Genomic DNA, 14179 nt, shown 5'->3' on the forward strand with positions numbered 1-14179 from the left:
TTGACTTGCCGTGTCCAAAAAAGCTTTTTTAAAGGTCTTGCCCAATCACTGCCTATTTCAAAGATTTTGGGAAGACTGGGTTACTTTTTTGCATGGGATTCTCTCTCAATATCCCCCCAATAAATTTTTATAAGGCGGGAAACGGAAAGACCCCAAAGACAAATGGTTTTTGCATCACCAAGAATCCAATCGGCATCCGTTGGTAATTTCTGTACAATTCTGACAAGGAAAATGTTCTGACACCTCAGGTCTCCACCTTCAGCAGGGCATATTTTATCAGCAAAAAAACCCTGCTAAAACACCATAGCTAAAATATTATGGAGGCCAGGCCAACATTTCCCAGGCATAATTTGGAAACTATGACACAGTTTACTAATTTGCCACCAATTTACTTTTTTTATATATCTGTATTCTCATGATCCTTGTTCCATTTTGTCTGAGGAAGCATGCCTGCACACAAAAGCTCACACCTTAAATAAATCTTTGTTGGTCTTAAAGGTGCTAAAGGTATCCCCTGTGCAAGCACCGGGTCATGTCTGACCCTTGGGGTGACGCCCTCCAGCGTTTTCACGGCAGACTCAATATAGGGTGACATTGCCATTTCCTTCCCCAGTCATTACCGTTTACCCCCCAGCAAGCTGGGTACTCATTTTACCGACCTCGGAAGGATGGAAGGCTGAGTCAACCTTGAGCCGGCTGCTGGGATTGAACTCCCAGCCTCATGGGCAAAGCTTCAGACAGCATTTCTGCTGCCTTACCACTCTACGCCACAAGAGGCTCTCTTAAAGGTGCTACTAGACTCAAATTTTGTTGTGCTACTTAAGACCAACACAGCTACCCACTTGAATTTCCCAGGCTGTGAGGCACCTTAAAACACTCGAGCTAAGCAAGATTTCAGCCGAGGTAACGGTGATGAAGAAACAAAATATGCGATCTGAAGAGAAACCAGAGTGATCTTTTATATAGATGTTTTGCTGTGATGATGCCAATAAAAGTGTTTGAATTTGAAACATGATATTATTCTCTGCCACTTGATAAGCTTGTGAGTAAAATCAGATTTGGCCAGTTTTCCACCAACATCACTCCAGGCATCTCCCAACCCTCTTCACATCTTTTTAACTCCCCTGCACTTGGGACCCTACTTGAGATAATATGACATTGGAGAGCAATGCTATTGCTCTAAATCAGTGGTTCTCAACCTTGGGGCTGGGACCCCATTTGGGGTTGCCAGGTTGCCCACCACCACGGTGGCTGGCGGCAGCGTGTGGAGGCATGTGGTAGTGATGGCAGGCAGCAGCGTGTGGAGGTGTGTGGTGGGTGGTGGGCGACTGCGTGTGGGGGTGGGTGGTGGTCGGTGGAGGTAGGCGGGGTTGGCGAAGCAATGGCAATGGCTGCCTCCACGCCACCTTGATTGTTGTGTGCATGCATGCGCCTATGCATTTCCAATACCCCACTGGCTCCTTCTGCAGCTGCCCAGCCTGCCTGGAGGGTCATGCCGGCACCTGCCGAAGAATGCGCCAAAACGCTTCTCTCAGCTCTTTCAGAGCTGGCAAGAAAGTGACCCTCTTCCTCTGTGGGTCCAAAGTTGCCCCATCCTGCCCGACTCCGTCCAACAAGCCCCAGGTGCTCTGCAGCAGGGTCGCTGCGGAACCCCCACCCCTGCAGTTAAAAGAAGGGAGAAAGGAGAGAAGCAGTGAGTCAAGGGAGCAAGACGCGTGCCCAAACCCGGCCTGGGACAGTGACCGATATGGATGCGTTGGCGGCGGCAGCCCCCTTCGCCCGGGCAGGGCCCACGCTCCCCTCCAGTCACCTCCTGTAGGGGGGGGTTATCCATGGCCACAGCTGGGGGCCCCAGCAGAAGTTCCTCCACAGCGCTAGCTGACAGCTCCTCTGGCTGGGTCTCTGCTGGGCTTCAGCGCCAAAGTTGGTGTCATGGCAAAGAAAAGGTTGAGGACCACTGCTCTAAATAATCTATCATTCCAAGCAGGGGCTGGGGCATCAGAGCCAAAGCCAAGTTTCAAAATTCCCTAAATACATTTTGGAAGCCAGTTGGATAACCTTAGTCAAAATTCAAATTCAAAAACCTTCAATGGCATATAGATAACCTTAATCTCTGAGAGTGGAAAATCCGAACAGGACAGCTGCCCTAGCAAGGAGGAAATAAATTCAGCTGTGCTTTTGGTAGATTTCAGACAAGGGCTGAATCTCTAACTTCTATCAAAATAAGCTATACATCTTCATCCTGGTGCTTTGATATGCTATTAGCTCATTTTATGGCTTGGCAGAAAAAATGATAGACCAAAATGCACTAAATCGCTTTGATCTGGTCACAAGGACATTTGTTTTTGATACCATGCTTTTATGTTCGGAAAACTATAGGAGTTTCTCAGCCTATATGTAATTAATTTTGTGCATCCTTCATTTTTCATGTGTTAATTTCCAGAGTTTGTAAAAATGCACAATGCGCTAGGCTGGTAGATGTTCTCTGCTCAAATGATCTAAGACTCCTTCAAATGATTCTTTCATTTCAACTTTGTTACAAAGACAGGTTTTTAAAATAATGTATTTGATGTTACCAAGAGTAGGAATTAAAAGAAGAGAGGCAAAAAAAGTAAGTAACATGCTTTTAAGATTAAGTACAAATAAGAGGAAAACTTCTAAAATGTCTATTCCTGGTGAGAGTTGGTAAGGAGAAAAGTTCTCATCTAGTCTTAGAAGCTTTTTGATCTGTTTTTTTTCATCCAGGTTTCAGAAAGATTTGTCAGATCCTTGGAACCAAACTTTTGTAGCTAAAAAAGGTCTCTCGGAATTATCCACCTCCCATCCCAGATAGAATGCTTAAAGAGGTCAAATGCCGTCTTTTCCAATGCACCTAGTGCCACGCAGTTATGTGGAAGAACTGGTATCAAGATCACCAATGAGCAGGTCAGTTACTTTGCAATGAACCTCTTACATTTCATTGGTCATTCTCACCTCCATCCCAGAAGGTGCTACCAGACTCAAACTTTCTTATCCTATCTCTGTGAGACTGGCTGTAAAGCTATTGCTTTTGTACAATGTACACAAGATGGAGTGTCCATGTCATGGCATGCCTAGAAGATTCTTTATGGTTTAGCACAAACTTTCTCAGCCTTTTTACCACCGAGAACCCCCTGAAAGATTCCTCAGGCTTTAAGAAACATGGAGTTATTTTGTGAGTACAAGGAACACTTCCCTAAGCCAGTTGTGCTGTATTTTAGAAAATACCTCTTCCTCTCGTACTCATGAAGATTCTCATATTGTTAATGTGAATTACAACAAAGTGACACAGTGCTTGATACAGACATTTTGCTCCATCTTTCACTGCAACAACTGACTGGGGCCCATTCCACACATGTTGGAAGGGTGGCCAAACTGTGGTTCTCCATATGTTAATGGACTACCATTCCCAGTGGCATGCAGGCAGGGGCTCATGGGAATGGTATTCCATGGACATCTAGAGAGCCACAGTCTGGCCACCCCTGGATCGTGTGCTTTTGCAGCTGGATTTTCCTGTGTGAAACAGGAAAATCTACTTGGAAAGTGCATGACCCAATGTGTATGGAATGGGTCTAGGTCCTCTGGCAAGTGGGCCCCCAAAGTCATTGCAGCCAGGTGCATCACCTGACCCAACAGTATGTCTAAACTTACATCTTCAGGAGCAATGCAATCCCATCCAACACTGGCTGAGCACAGTTATGTCCCCAACCCACTGGAGAGCTGAATTGTCCAGATTACACTTCAAGTTATTTAATCTCTTGTACTGAAGCGCTGAGACCTTCAGTCCCTCAATGACTCCCTCCAGCATCCAGGGCCATGGACCAGGGGTTGACGACCACTGCTCTAGAGAGCTCTCATAGCTGAAACCCTGGGCACTCCTAGCCATCTTGCCCTTATTATGGGCTTTCCCCCCAGGTATCAAACATGTACAGTAAAGCCAAAGGCTGTGACTTTCCTGATGCAAAGCACACAGAAATTCCAGTCCTGATACATAGTCAAAGTTTCATCTTACACTACCAATGGAAGCATACCATGCAGTGCATAATTTACCTCTTGTTTTCTTTCCACTGTTTTGACACATCATATCTTCCTATTTAATGTAAACGTAAGTTTACAAGATAGTAAAAATTACGAATTTGTTAACAAAAGATACTTTTATTGGATTTTTAATGTTCAAGCACCTTCAGCTTATGATTTTTAGAAAGCAGGTTAGAAAAGAAACTAAGATTCGTTTTTGCTGACTTGTATGAATGAAAACATGCAATTTAAATAACATCTTAACCAGGTGTGCGCTTGTGGGAGACATGCAGGCATCATGAAACAGATGAACCTGTTACAAACCCAAACAACTCAACACATTAAACATGTTTTCACTGCAAAGATGTGAATTTACTCTCTACAGCTAGTAACCTGGGCTATTCTAATGAGAGGCAAAGGAGCATGCCAGCTAGCTTTCTGTATAACTCACTTACCTATTTAATATGATATGCTTCATTAAGATCTGCTATGAATATACTTCACAGTGCAACTTGTTCTTACACTTTCAGATCTTCTCAACATATCTTTCTGATCTCTTAGACTAGCTGAGTTGACTGGACTAGGTTGGACACAGCAAACACAGTTCTGAAGTCCCATTCTTATGCAGTTTACACGACTACTCTTTTATGCTGTAGGGAACTGATTTTTTTTAAGTTCAATCAACCAAGATTTTAAACACACAATAAAACAATCTACATAACTTTTTTTTAAAAGTCTCTTGTCAATATATTTGTATTTACAGAATGTTGTGAACTTATTTATAAGGTGTAGTGACCCCACTGATAATGTTTACAGAATTTATTACAGCATTTATAACTATCATGAATGTATAGATTCCAGGACTCCAGAGGCACATAGTTTAAAAAGGCCAACAACACTGGAACCTAAGGGGGGAATCACAGAAAAAAAGAAAAAAAAAAGATTTGTCCATAACTCCAGTATAAAACAAAACAAATGACTCCAAAAAAAGTTGAAATTAAAAGCAATACAACACTTCCTTCAAAATCATGATAGAAAGCAGCAATTCCTATTGCAGAAAAATAATTAATCCCACCCAACAAACCTAGAAAAACCCTATTTACAGCCACACTTTATTTAGAAGTATTGTTAAATTCCGCAATGCAGTCAACATCTAACCTGCCATTAGGATTTTAAAGTTCTAGTATAGTAATATTTACAAAGCGTACAATATTTCATTCAATCTTCATTAAGAACCATCAAGTGAAAACAGATTGTAAAGTCACAATACAAAGGTTTCGGTGAGGGGAGGCAGGGAATTTGTAGTCAGTATAGTTTGAAAAGTACAGAAAGCCAATACTTCAGATAAAGCTTAAATTCTTCAAGACCACATTTTTAAATTAGGCTATCGATAGCTCCAGTATTGGATATGACAGTTTCTTTAGTCAACTTTGACCACGCTGTATATTTTGGTCACAAACCAGAAGCAGGCGAAGAATCCAATCGTTCCTACATAGGAAACACACAAAGAGATAAGGATGTATCAAAGAATGCTATAAATATCCAAAATAGTATTCAAAATCAGAATTCAAATCAATGTGTTGGCCTTAGGACCAGGACCAGGATTTGGGGGGGGGGCAGGTTGGGTTCTCACTGGAGGGGGAAAGCTGAGGCGGTCACATTCCATTGCACTGGATCAAATCCATTCATACTAGACTACTGCTGTAGTATCTAATAAAAATGTAAAACCCTGATGAGATTCTTTCTGGGATGACTAAATTGTGGATGACAGAATTGCTGCTGGTCTGTGAAAGATGGCTAGATTTGACAATGTTGCTTTTAAGGACAAATTTCAAACTTCCTTGCCTCCATTTTTATGAAAACACTATTCTGAACTGCAATGGAATTAGTCTTTATTTTCTACACCTTTACCCTAAAGCAGCTATCTGTCTCTAGTGTAGTCAAACTGCAAGTGTGAACCATGCGAAGTTATAAAGAGCAGAATTAATTCATTTCACTCCTGGTTGACAATACGCCCAGTTTTAAAATCTCAGTACAATGATTACACAGTACAGCTTTATTCTGTCCATACTCCATAAATTGCCTTGGACAAGGTCCCCAGAGAGGCTGAATAGACATTTTTTAAAATTAATAATAGTAGGTTAAGTAAATACTGGGAATTGTTCAATTGTCAAAGAAGCATATCCCCCGGTATGTATGCATATGGTTATTTTTTAAATGAATTTATACCCTAGCCAGTGGATTCCCCACCACCAGCCAATTACAAGCAAAATGCCACCTGAAATACTGTTCTTGGGGTCAAGGGGACTCTATGAAGGGGGAAGTCAGAGGTCAGCACCAAACCCCCTCCACCACCATCACAACCACAAATTCTCTGTGAGATCCAACTGCTAATTTTTCCATAAAACTTACTGGAGATAGTGATCAGCACCACCCAGCCCGCACCACCCAGCCTCCCCCCCCCCCTGAATTTTGGGACTCATTAATTCATGATTTTAGGTATTTAAATTAAAACAGCCAGATAAAAGTGTTGTGTTTTCTTCCGTAAAGAGGCTTGGTTAAGATTTAACAGTACAGTAGTTCATTCGCTATGAAAAATTTCACGAACTGCCATGAATGATATCATGGTCGCAAAACATTTCCCTGCTACCTAAGCCACTGATGTTGAACTGACTCATTTACTCTGAGACACGGTGGTGGGCCCAGCTGTGAGTCAGAGATTTGTCACAGAGCTCCCAGGACTCCGCCTGCTGCGTCTGATCAATGACCCGGAATGCAGCGTGAGAAGCGAGTGCCCCAAGCATGTGCTGCAGCAGCCGAGCAGCAGGGCACCGTCAAAACCCTTCTTGAGGCTGAACATTTTTAACAGATGAGTAAGCAGGAATATAATAGTTTTGATACAACAATTATGAGTCTCTCTTTTTAGCTTTTATATCATCTTGACGTGGGAAGCCGGATGCCTTTGGGGCCTGCGTATGTAATTCCCGTAATTTGCTGGAGTGCTTTCATTTAGATATAACGAAATGTTATATCTAACGAAATGTTCCTTCATATCCAGCTTCTATTTTCTTGTAAGCAAATTCGTGAAAGGATTTGCTTGGGGACGGAGTAAACAACAATACCAAATAATATCCACATTTCACTGGAAGAAACTCAGCACTATAATCTCTCTTCTAGTAAACGTAATGAGATCCCTAGATTGCATGTAGGAGGAGAAAAAGGATCATAGATGGTTTTGTTTTCACAATACTGCCAGCTATACAAAGATTAAGATTTTGATGCATTTGCCTTGAACCTTTCTAGTTGGTGTGGTTTTTTGTTTATGTGTGTATCATAAAGCTTATTTAAAAAATTTAAAAATCACAGTCGCCTGCAGTTCTTCTAGACCAGTGGTCCGCAACCTTTCTAAGGCTGCGGACTGGCGGTGGTGGGGAGGGCGATCGCACAGCCGTGCATGGCGCAAATGCGCATGCGCGGCACTTCTAGACTACAGAACTAATTCTAAATCAGTAGCTTCCTTGGAATTCCAAACTTGAGGAGCTAGGCAGGGATAGGAGTCATCTTTGTGCAGTAGAGAAGCTTCTGTGCAGAGATTCAGTAAAACTTCCATGTCAGGAATAAACTGGAAAGACTCGCCTAGGAGTCCTCAACCTTTCTAAGCTGGTGGGCACCTTTGAAATTTGACACAGTGTGGTGGGTGCAGCCACAAAATGGCTGCCTAAAGACACGGAAAAAGCCACACAGCGGCTACCTCAGCTTACCTTCAATCACACAGAGACTGATGGTTGAATTGTGGCAGCAGCTGCTGCCAAAGCATTTTTTTTTAAATCTTGAAAGTCAATGAAAGCTTTGCTGGTCCAAGCCCCACTTTGCCCTGCCCAGTTTCTAAAAGCACTTGGTGGAATTCAGGAAAGGGGGGAAGGCAACATGGCACCCACAGGCAACATGCTGGGGAACCCTGCCTTAGCCTATGGTTAAATTTCAAGGGGCCTTTAAATTCCTACATACAGAACTGCTGATACAAATATACATAAGCTTTCCAGACACAATAGTTTTTATGCCACAATGCTCTGGCAGGGGCTCATGGTAACTGTGGCCCATGGACATCTAGCGAGCCACAATTGGCCATCCCTGCTCTAAACAAATATTTATTTTTCTGTTATCATACAGGCTTACTTTATATATAAAAAAAACTCATCACATTTTAGCCCAGTACTCAGTACTAAAATACATATTTACCTGTAAAAAGGAAGAAGATCAATACCATTATCATGGTGTAGCCAAAATATAAGATGGTGCTTGCTGTACCCGTAATTTGGAGTTTGGAAAAGAAATAATGTATTGCATATATAAGGAAGTAAACAGCGGTGAAGCCACTGGTGAGGAAGGAGCGCCACTGCCAGTGGTAGTCCTGGGAAAGAAAAAATAGAGGGATGGTTATTAAATTAGAGGTGCTAACAGACACACTGTAAGTAGAAAAACATTTCTTCACTCCACATGAATGAATAATCAAGAATAAAAGCAGCACAGAACTATTTCACAGTTAACAGGCAGGCCCTGTATAATGTTAACTTTAAAATGTCTGTATCTGCAACTTTTAAAGATATTGGTAGCTTATATTATTATTATTATTATTATTATTATTATTATTATTATTATTATTATTAAATTTATATCCCGCCTCCCCCCCCAGAGGCTCAAGGCAGGTCACATAAAAACCAATCCCCTAAAACAATAAAAGCACAATAAAACATAATACAATTAATACAAAAGACAAGAAGGGCGGCAAAATTAAATATAACTAACCCAATTCCACACCCACTAAGAAGGGAAAGGGAGACAGACGCAGCCGTCACATTTGTGAGGGGGGCTAGATCTTCTTGCTGCCCGGCCTCAACCCTAAGCCTGGCGGAGCCAATTCTTTACCAACACTGGTTTAGATAGACAGCTGCACTGTCAAATTATTTCCATCTATAGGAGGGACTGAAGGCCTTGCAAAAGAGAATGTGGTGGGAAGCAGAAGTTTATGGAAATGCATAGCTGGAGTCTGCCTCTGGTCCAGGTAGGGAGTTCTGCAACCCCTTTGCTGTCACTGTGCCGAATTCCTAACTCCATTCCACCAGGTTCCTTCCATTCGTGGCAAGCCTGACTCACCATATTGTTCCTCTTCTTCATCCTCCTCCCTGCAGCACCCCCCCCCCAGCCCCACTGGCTTTTTGTTGAACCAGTCTCACAGCTCCAGCAGCCATCTTGCTCCAAGGGTAGGGGGGGTGTCTACAGGGAAAACGCACACCTGCCAGTATCTTATGCCAACATCTAATTATACCTAAGCTACAACTCTCCATATGCAGTGAATGACACATTATATGCAAGACAGATATATAGAATCAGCTCATACTTCATTGTTTCGAAATTTACAGGCCAATCTTTTAAATGCCACATATCTAAAAACCCATCAAAAGGATCTCTTCAAGCTTTCTTTGCCACTGCACAGGTAAACATATTCACACTCAGATTGTCAGCTTTAACTTGTCAGATTAGTTCTGGTATGTAATGGATAGTTAGCAAATTTCTAAAAAAATTAAATTAGATGCCTTATTGTTTCATATAATGAGAAGGCTCCCAATCCTACAAGGCTTTCTTTCCTTGCGAGTTCCAGGAGTTTCTCCAATGCCGAGAGGCAAGAAGCTCTGTGTCGAAAACTGTTGTAAATACAGGTCTTCACAACCACTGCCCCCAAATACCATGGATTCTACAATATTCTCATCCCTGATTTGGTCTGGCTCAATTGTTGCAGTACCAGGAACTGCAGAATCTAGTCATTTCACTTACACCATGTTTCACTGGCTGTTAGCAGGATATCACTCAATTGTAGACTTTTTTACTTGGCTTAAAATCTTAGAAATTAGGCAGGGCATGTCCATAAAAAAGAAAGAATCACCAAGGACTTACCTCTGCACACAAGTGGAAATAGCAAAGTAGGATGGTAGCCTCAGAACATGTGATGACAAGAATGATAAACACCAGAAACAGGAATCCAAACATGTAATATGTCTGATGAGACCTAAAAACATATCAAGACATAGCTTGAGTGCATTTTATCCAAACATCTTATTATTTATTTATTTTATTTTATTTATTGTACCGTATTTGCCGGCGTATAAGACGACTGGGCGTATAAGACGACCCCCCAACATTTCCACTCAAAATATAGAGTTTGTTACATTACAGTACTATGGGCCACTATGGGAAGCTATGTCTATCCCAACTGAAGTGCACCCAGCGTATAGGACGACCCCCCCCCCACTTGGAGGCATGTTTTTCAGGGGGGGAAAGTAGTCTTATACGCCAGCAAATACTGTATTTATATACTGCCCTCCCCGAAGGCTCAGGGTGGTTTACATGGAACAAGAAAACTATACAGGCAACATCATTTCTATAACAGCAAGGTGAATAACAACAATAACATTAAGTAATGGTGGAACTACGAGGAACATCAGCGCAACTCTTATTGAGACCCAGTGTGTTGGATAGATTCGGAGCAGTCATAGTAGAAGGGGAGGGTAGGGGGCCAATTGGAAGCGATGTTTTAGGTCAACCTCAACCAAATGCCCGGCAGAGGAGCTTCCCCCTCCCAGGCCCCGTGGAACTGCCCAGGCTCCGCCAGGGCCCCAGACCCATCCGGGAGCTCGCCCCATCTTTACCTTATAAGCAATGAATGTTAACTGATTCTGGCAAAATGACCTTGTCAATATTAAAGGAAGGCATAGGCTTACCATATGCTGTTCTGAATGAAGAAAAGCTGAATGAAGATGCATCCAAAGGGCAGGATCCCACCCATAATGATGCCAGGCAATGGTTTTGTATAAAATGACTGTTCAGGAATCTGACGAGGGATCTGGTTAGTACGAACTGGATGTTCTATGGCCTTTGAAAGGGGGAAGAGGAGGAAAGAAATCTTAAGTGTAAAGTTATATTTCTTTATTGTTAAGCTCATATGAACAAAGGCCTTGCACATAAAACCAATAAATCACAATTGAATAAGTGTTACAGAACATTGTAAAACAAACAATTAAGAAGAAAATACAGAACTATGAAAGTACATACATCTTATTAAAGTCTAGAAAACACAGTAGATAAAATAGATGAGTAGACGCGTACAATTCTCATATGGTCAGCAGGATAAAAATTCATTTTAACAGCATTAAGCATCATTATCTAAAGCAAGTATTTACACCAAAACATAACTAGGCCTTTTTGTTGAGCTAGAAATCCATGGCAGACTTAAAAACCAAAGGAAATCTTTGATAAGATCTGACAAGTCCAAAACATTCTCTTTTAAAGCTGACCAAGTTCAGGTTATTCATGAAGAAACAGACTTCAGGGTTACTCTGATGCACATATAGCCTTACTTTTAGATCAACTTTCATTTTTCAGTACTAAGGTACCTTCAGAAGGTAACAATGCTTGGGACAAGTTTGAAAAACTGAATTTTAAAAAGATGAAAATTAGCACTCATGCAGGGGCTTTAGGATATTATTAGATTATTTAAGAAACAAAATGATACCTAGGGGACTCAGAATAAGAAAGAAACCAGGTATGCCATCTTAAACAAGTGCTCTATTGATTTAATGACTCTCCTCATTCAAACAATGAACACAGAAATCAATAGAATGGAACAAGATATGGAAATATCAAAGTGAGATGCAAAGAACCATTAAAGAACCAATCATAAATGATGTTGGCATCTCTACATAAGAGTATAGAAAAAGTTTCATACACTCAGAGAGATGAAATTTAAGAAATTTCAGAGAGATGTAAGGATTATGAGGAGAATAAGGTGTATGAATTGTCTAGACCAGTGGTCCCCAGCCCGCGGGCTGCGGCCCGGCACCGGGCCACGAAGGTTTTGGCACCGGGCCGCGGCTCCCTCTCCCCACAAGCTTGCGGCCCAGGAAGCTTCTTACTGCAGGAGGGGGGGGGAGAGAGAATCAGGGCCGCGCCTGTGCATTGCGCATGCGCGGGTCTAATCGCGCATGTGTGAAAGTGCCGCGCATGCGCGAAAGTGCCACGCATGCGCAATATGCGCGGGCGAGCAGTTGCCCTGCCGGTCCCCAGCCTCAAAAAGTTTGGGGACCACTGGTCTAGACGAGTGATCCCCAACCTTTGAATCACTGGGGACTGGTCAACGTTGACAATTTTACTGAGGCCTGGCGGGGGGGTAGTCTTTTGCCGAGGGACGTCGCCACCGCCGCCTGAGCCCCTGCTCTGTTTGCTTTCCTGCCAACGTCCCTGACTTCCCGCAGCCCGCTGGGGGGCACTGCTAGCAGCAGCTGTGCAGTGCCATGTCGAGGGGGAGCCCCAGCCATGGCAGCCGCCCAAGAGCACCAAAGGTGAGCCAGCGGCAGAATGGCAGGACAGCCCCCAAAGGCAGCAGCTGAGGAGGAGGACGAGGAGCCACGGCCTGGTACTGACTGATCCACGGACTGGTCCCGGTTACCGGACCAGGGGTTGGGGACCACTGGTCTAGACATACTAAGGTTACCCCTAAGAAGAAATCAGTCTCTTTTAACACCACATTTAACACAAGTTCAGAGATTGATAAATATGGCTCAGGGGGGGGAAACTTCCTTTGAAGAATTTAGCTGAAATAATTTCAAACACTCCACTGGCTCCTTTGCCAGGCCAATCTAACAACAGAGCTTTTTTAGACAGGAGAGAGAAGAGGCACAGAGTTCTAGAATTCAGGGGGAATCAGAGAAGCAAGATGATGAGAATGGACAAGTAGTCAAAATTTCAAAGTCATTCTTCCAATACTGAGATCTCGGTTTTGAAGAAACGCTTTTCTTTTGTTCCCACACCAAAACATGATTATTTTAAACTTATGGGAGAGATACAGAATCTTTTTCATAGTAAGTAAAGCTTATAAGGTTTTTGAAACAGGTTTCCCTAATTGATTTATATTATATTATATACTATGCTATTATGATACAGCTTTTCTTCTTCTTTCCTTCTGTCCTGCATATTTAACGGATTAAATCATTGTATGTAAAGGCGCCAACTGTATACAGTATTTAACATAGCTGTTCTTGTATGTTATGTATGCTGCTTTAATTTTTTATGGTTGACCATTGATAAAGGCAGGGATGACGAAAGGCTATATTTCAAGCATTGGGTTTTTAATTTTAATATAAATATTAATATTTCCTTTTACAGCACGTTTTACCCTACAGAGGCTTGAGCATACTTTCCCTATTTTGACCCTTTTTGGGGGTGGGTTTTTGACCTGGGTCAGGACATTTTCTCCTTTTTGTTGTGAAACAAAGCAATGCAACACGCAACTCAAAAATCCGATTTAGACAGGCACCCCGCAACCTGATAAAGAAACACAATCCAATACGTATTTCGAAAGCAGCTTAAAATCAGCAAGAGCACAATATTTCTACTACCTCACACCACAACAGACAGTATTGGAAAAAAACTTACATTCTTCTTAAAACCAAAGTAGGCACCGATGAATGTCAGCGGCACAGATATGCAGAACCAAAGAGCCAGAACAGCAACCAAAGTACCAAATGGGATGGCCGCTGACGAACCTTCGCCCCAAAGAATGAGGTTCATGATAAAGAAATCCGCAAACACCACACTTTAAAAAAAAAAGGGAAAAAAGATTTAATACTCGCATTGGATTAATTTCAATGTTACTGAAATCATGCTACTGTATATCTGGTTTAAAGTTAAAACCAGACGACATGCACAGAATATCAGTTGAAGAGGTCAAGGCAGCTTTTCTGTCTTAATTTAAGAGGACTGAATTCCAGCGGGAGCCGACATTTCGGCGGAATACCTCCCAATATACGCCTGTCTTGACTACACTTCAGGGGATAACTGCTTGCTGTGATTAAGCAGAAAGGTTTAACATAGGGATTGTACAATACGTGACACCTGCATGAGAGCAGCTATTGTGTGGTCCGGGCAGCGGCTTCAGAGAGCAAAACCAAGAATTGGTGAAAAGCAATCTCACTTCAAAACGCTGTACTCCAGCTATGCTTAGGCAACTTGCGTGTGGCATAAATAAACATACTCTAGCAAAAAAAGGTGGACACAGTGGATTTGTCTGGTACACCATGTTGTTGATATACTT

General features: G+C 42.3%; 1 protein-coding gene across 2 annotated transcripts in view; it reads right to left on the bottom strand.

Moving 5' to 3' along the window:
• Nucleotides 1-4153: 4153 nt before the first annotated feature.
• Nucleotides 4154-14179, bottom strand: part of TM9SF2 (transmembrane 9 superfamily member 2) — a 32969-nt gene continuing 22943 nt past the window's right edge. For both annotated transcript variants that reach the window (XM_077343825.1, XM_077343824.1), the window contains exons 13-17: nt 13522-13681; nt 10812-10963; nt 9988-10099; nt 8275-8446; nt 4154-5523 (exon numbers count right to left, since the gene is read on the bottom strand). In XM_077343825.1, the coding sequence (XP_077199940.1) occupies nt 5456-5523; nt 8275-8446; nt 9988-10099; nt 10812-10963; nt 13522-13681 (664 nt within the window). In that variant the 3' untranslated portion in view covers nt 4154-5455. The remainder of the gene's footprint in view (nt 5524-8274; nt 8447-9987; nt 10100-10811; nt 10964-13521; nt 13682-14179) is intronic.

The sequence above is a fragment of the Paroedura picta genome, chromosome 6 (assembly GCF_049243985.1).
Source record: "Paroedura picta isolate Pp20150507F chromosome 6, Ppicta_v3.0, whole genome shotgun sequence".
NCBI lineage: Eukaryota > Metazoa > Chordata > Lepidosauria > Squamata > Gekkonidae > Paroedura > Paroedura picta.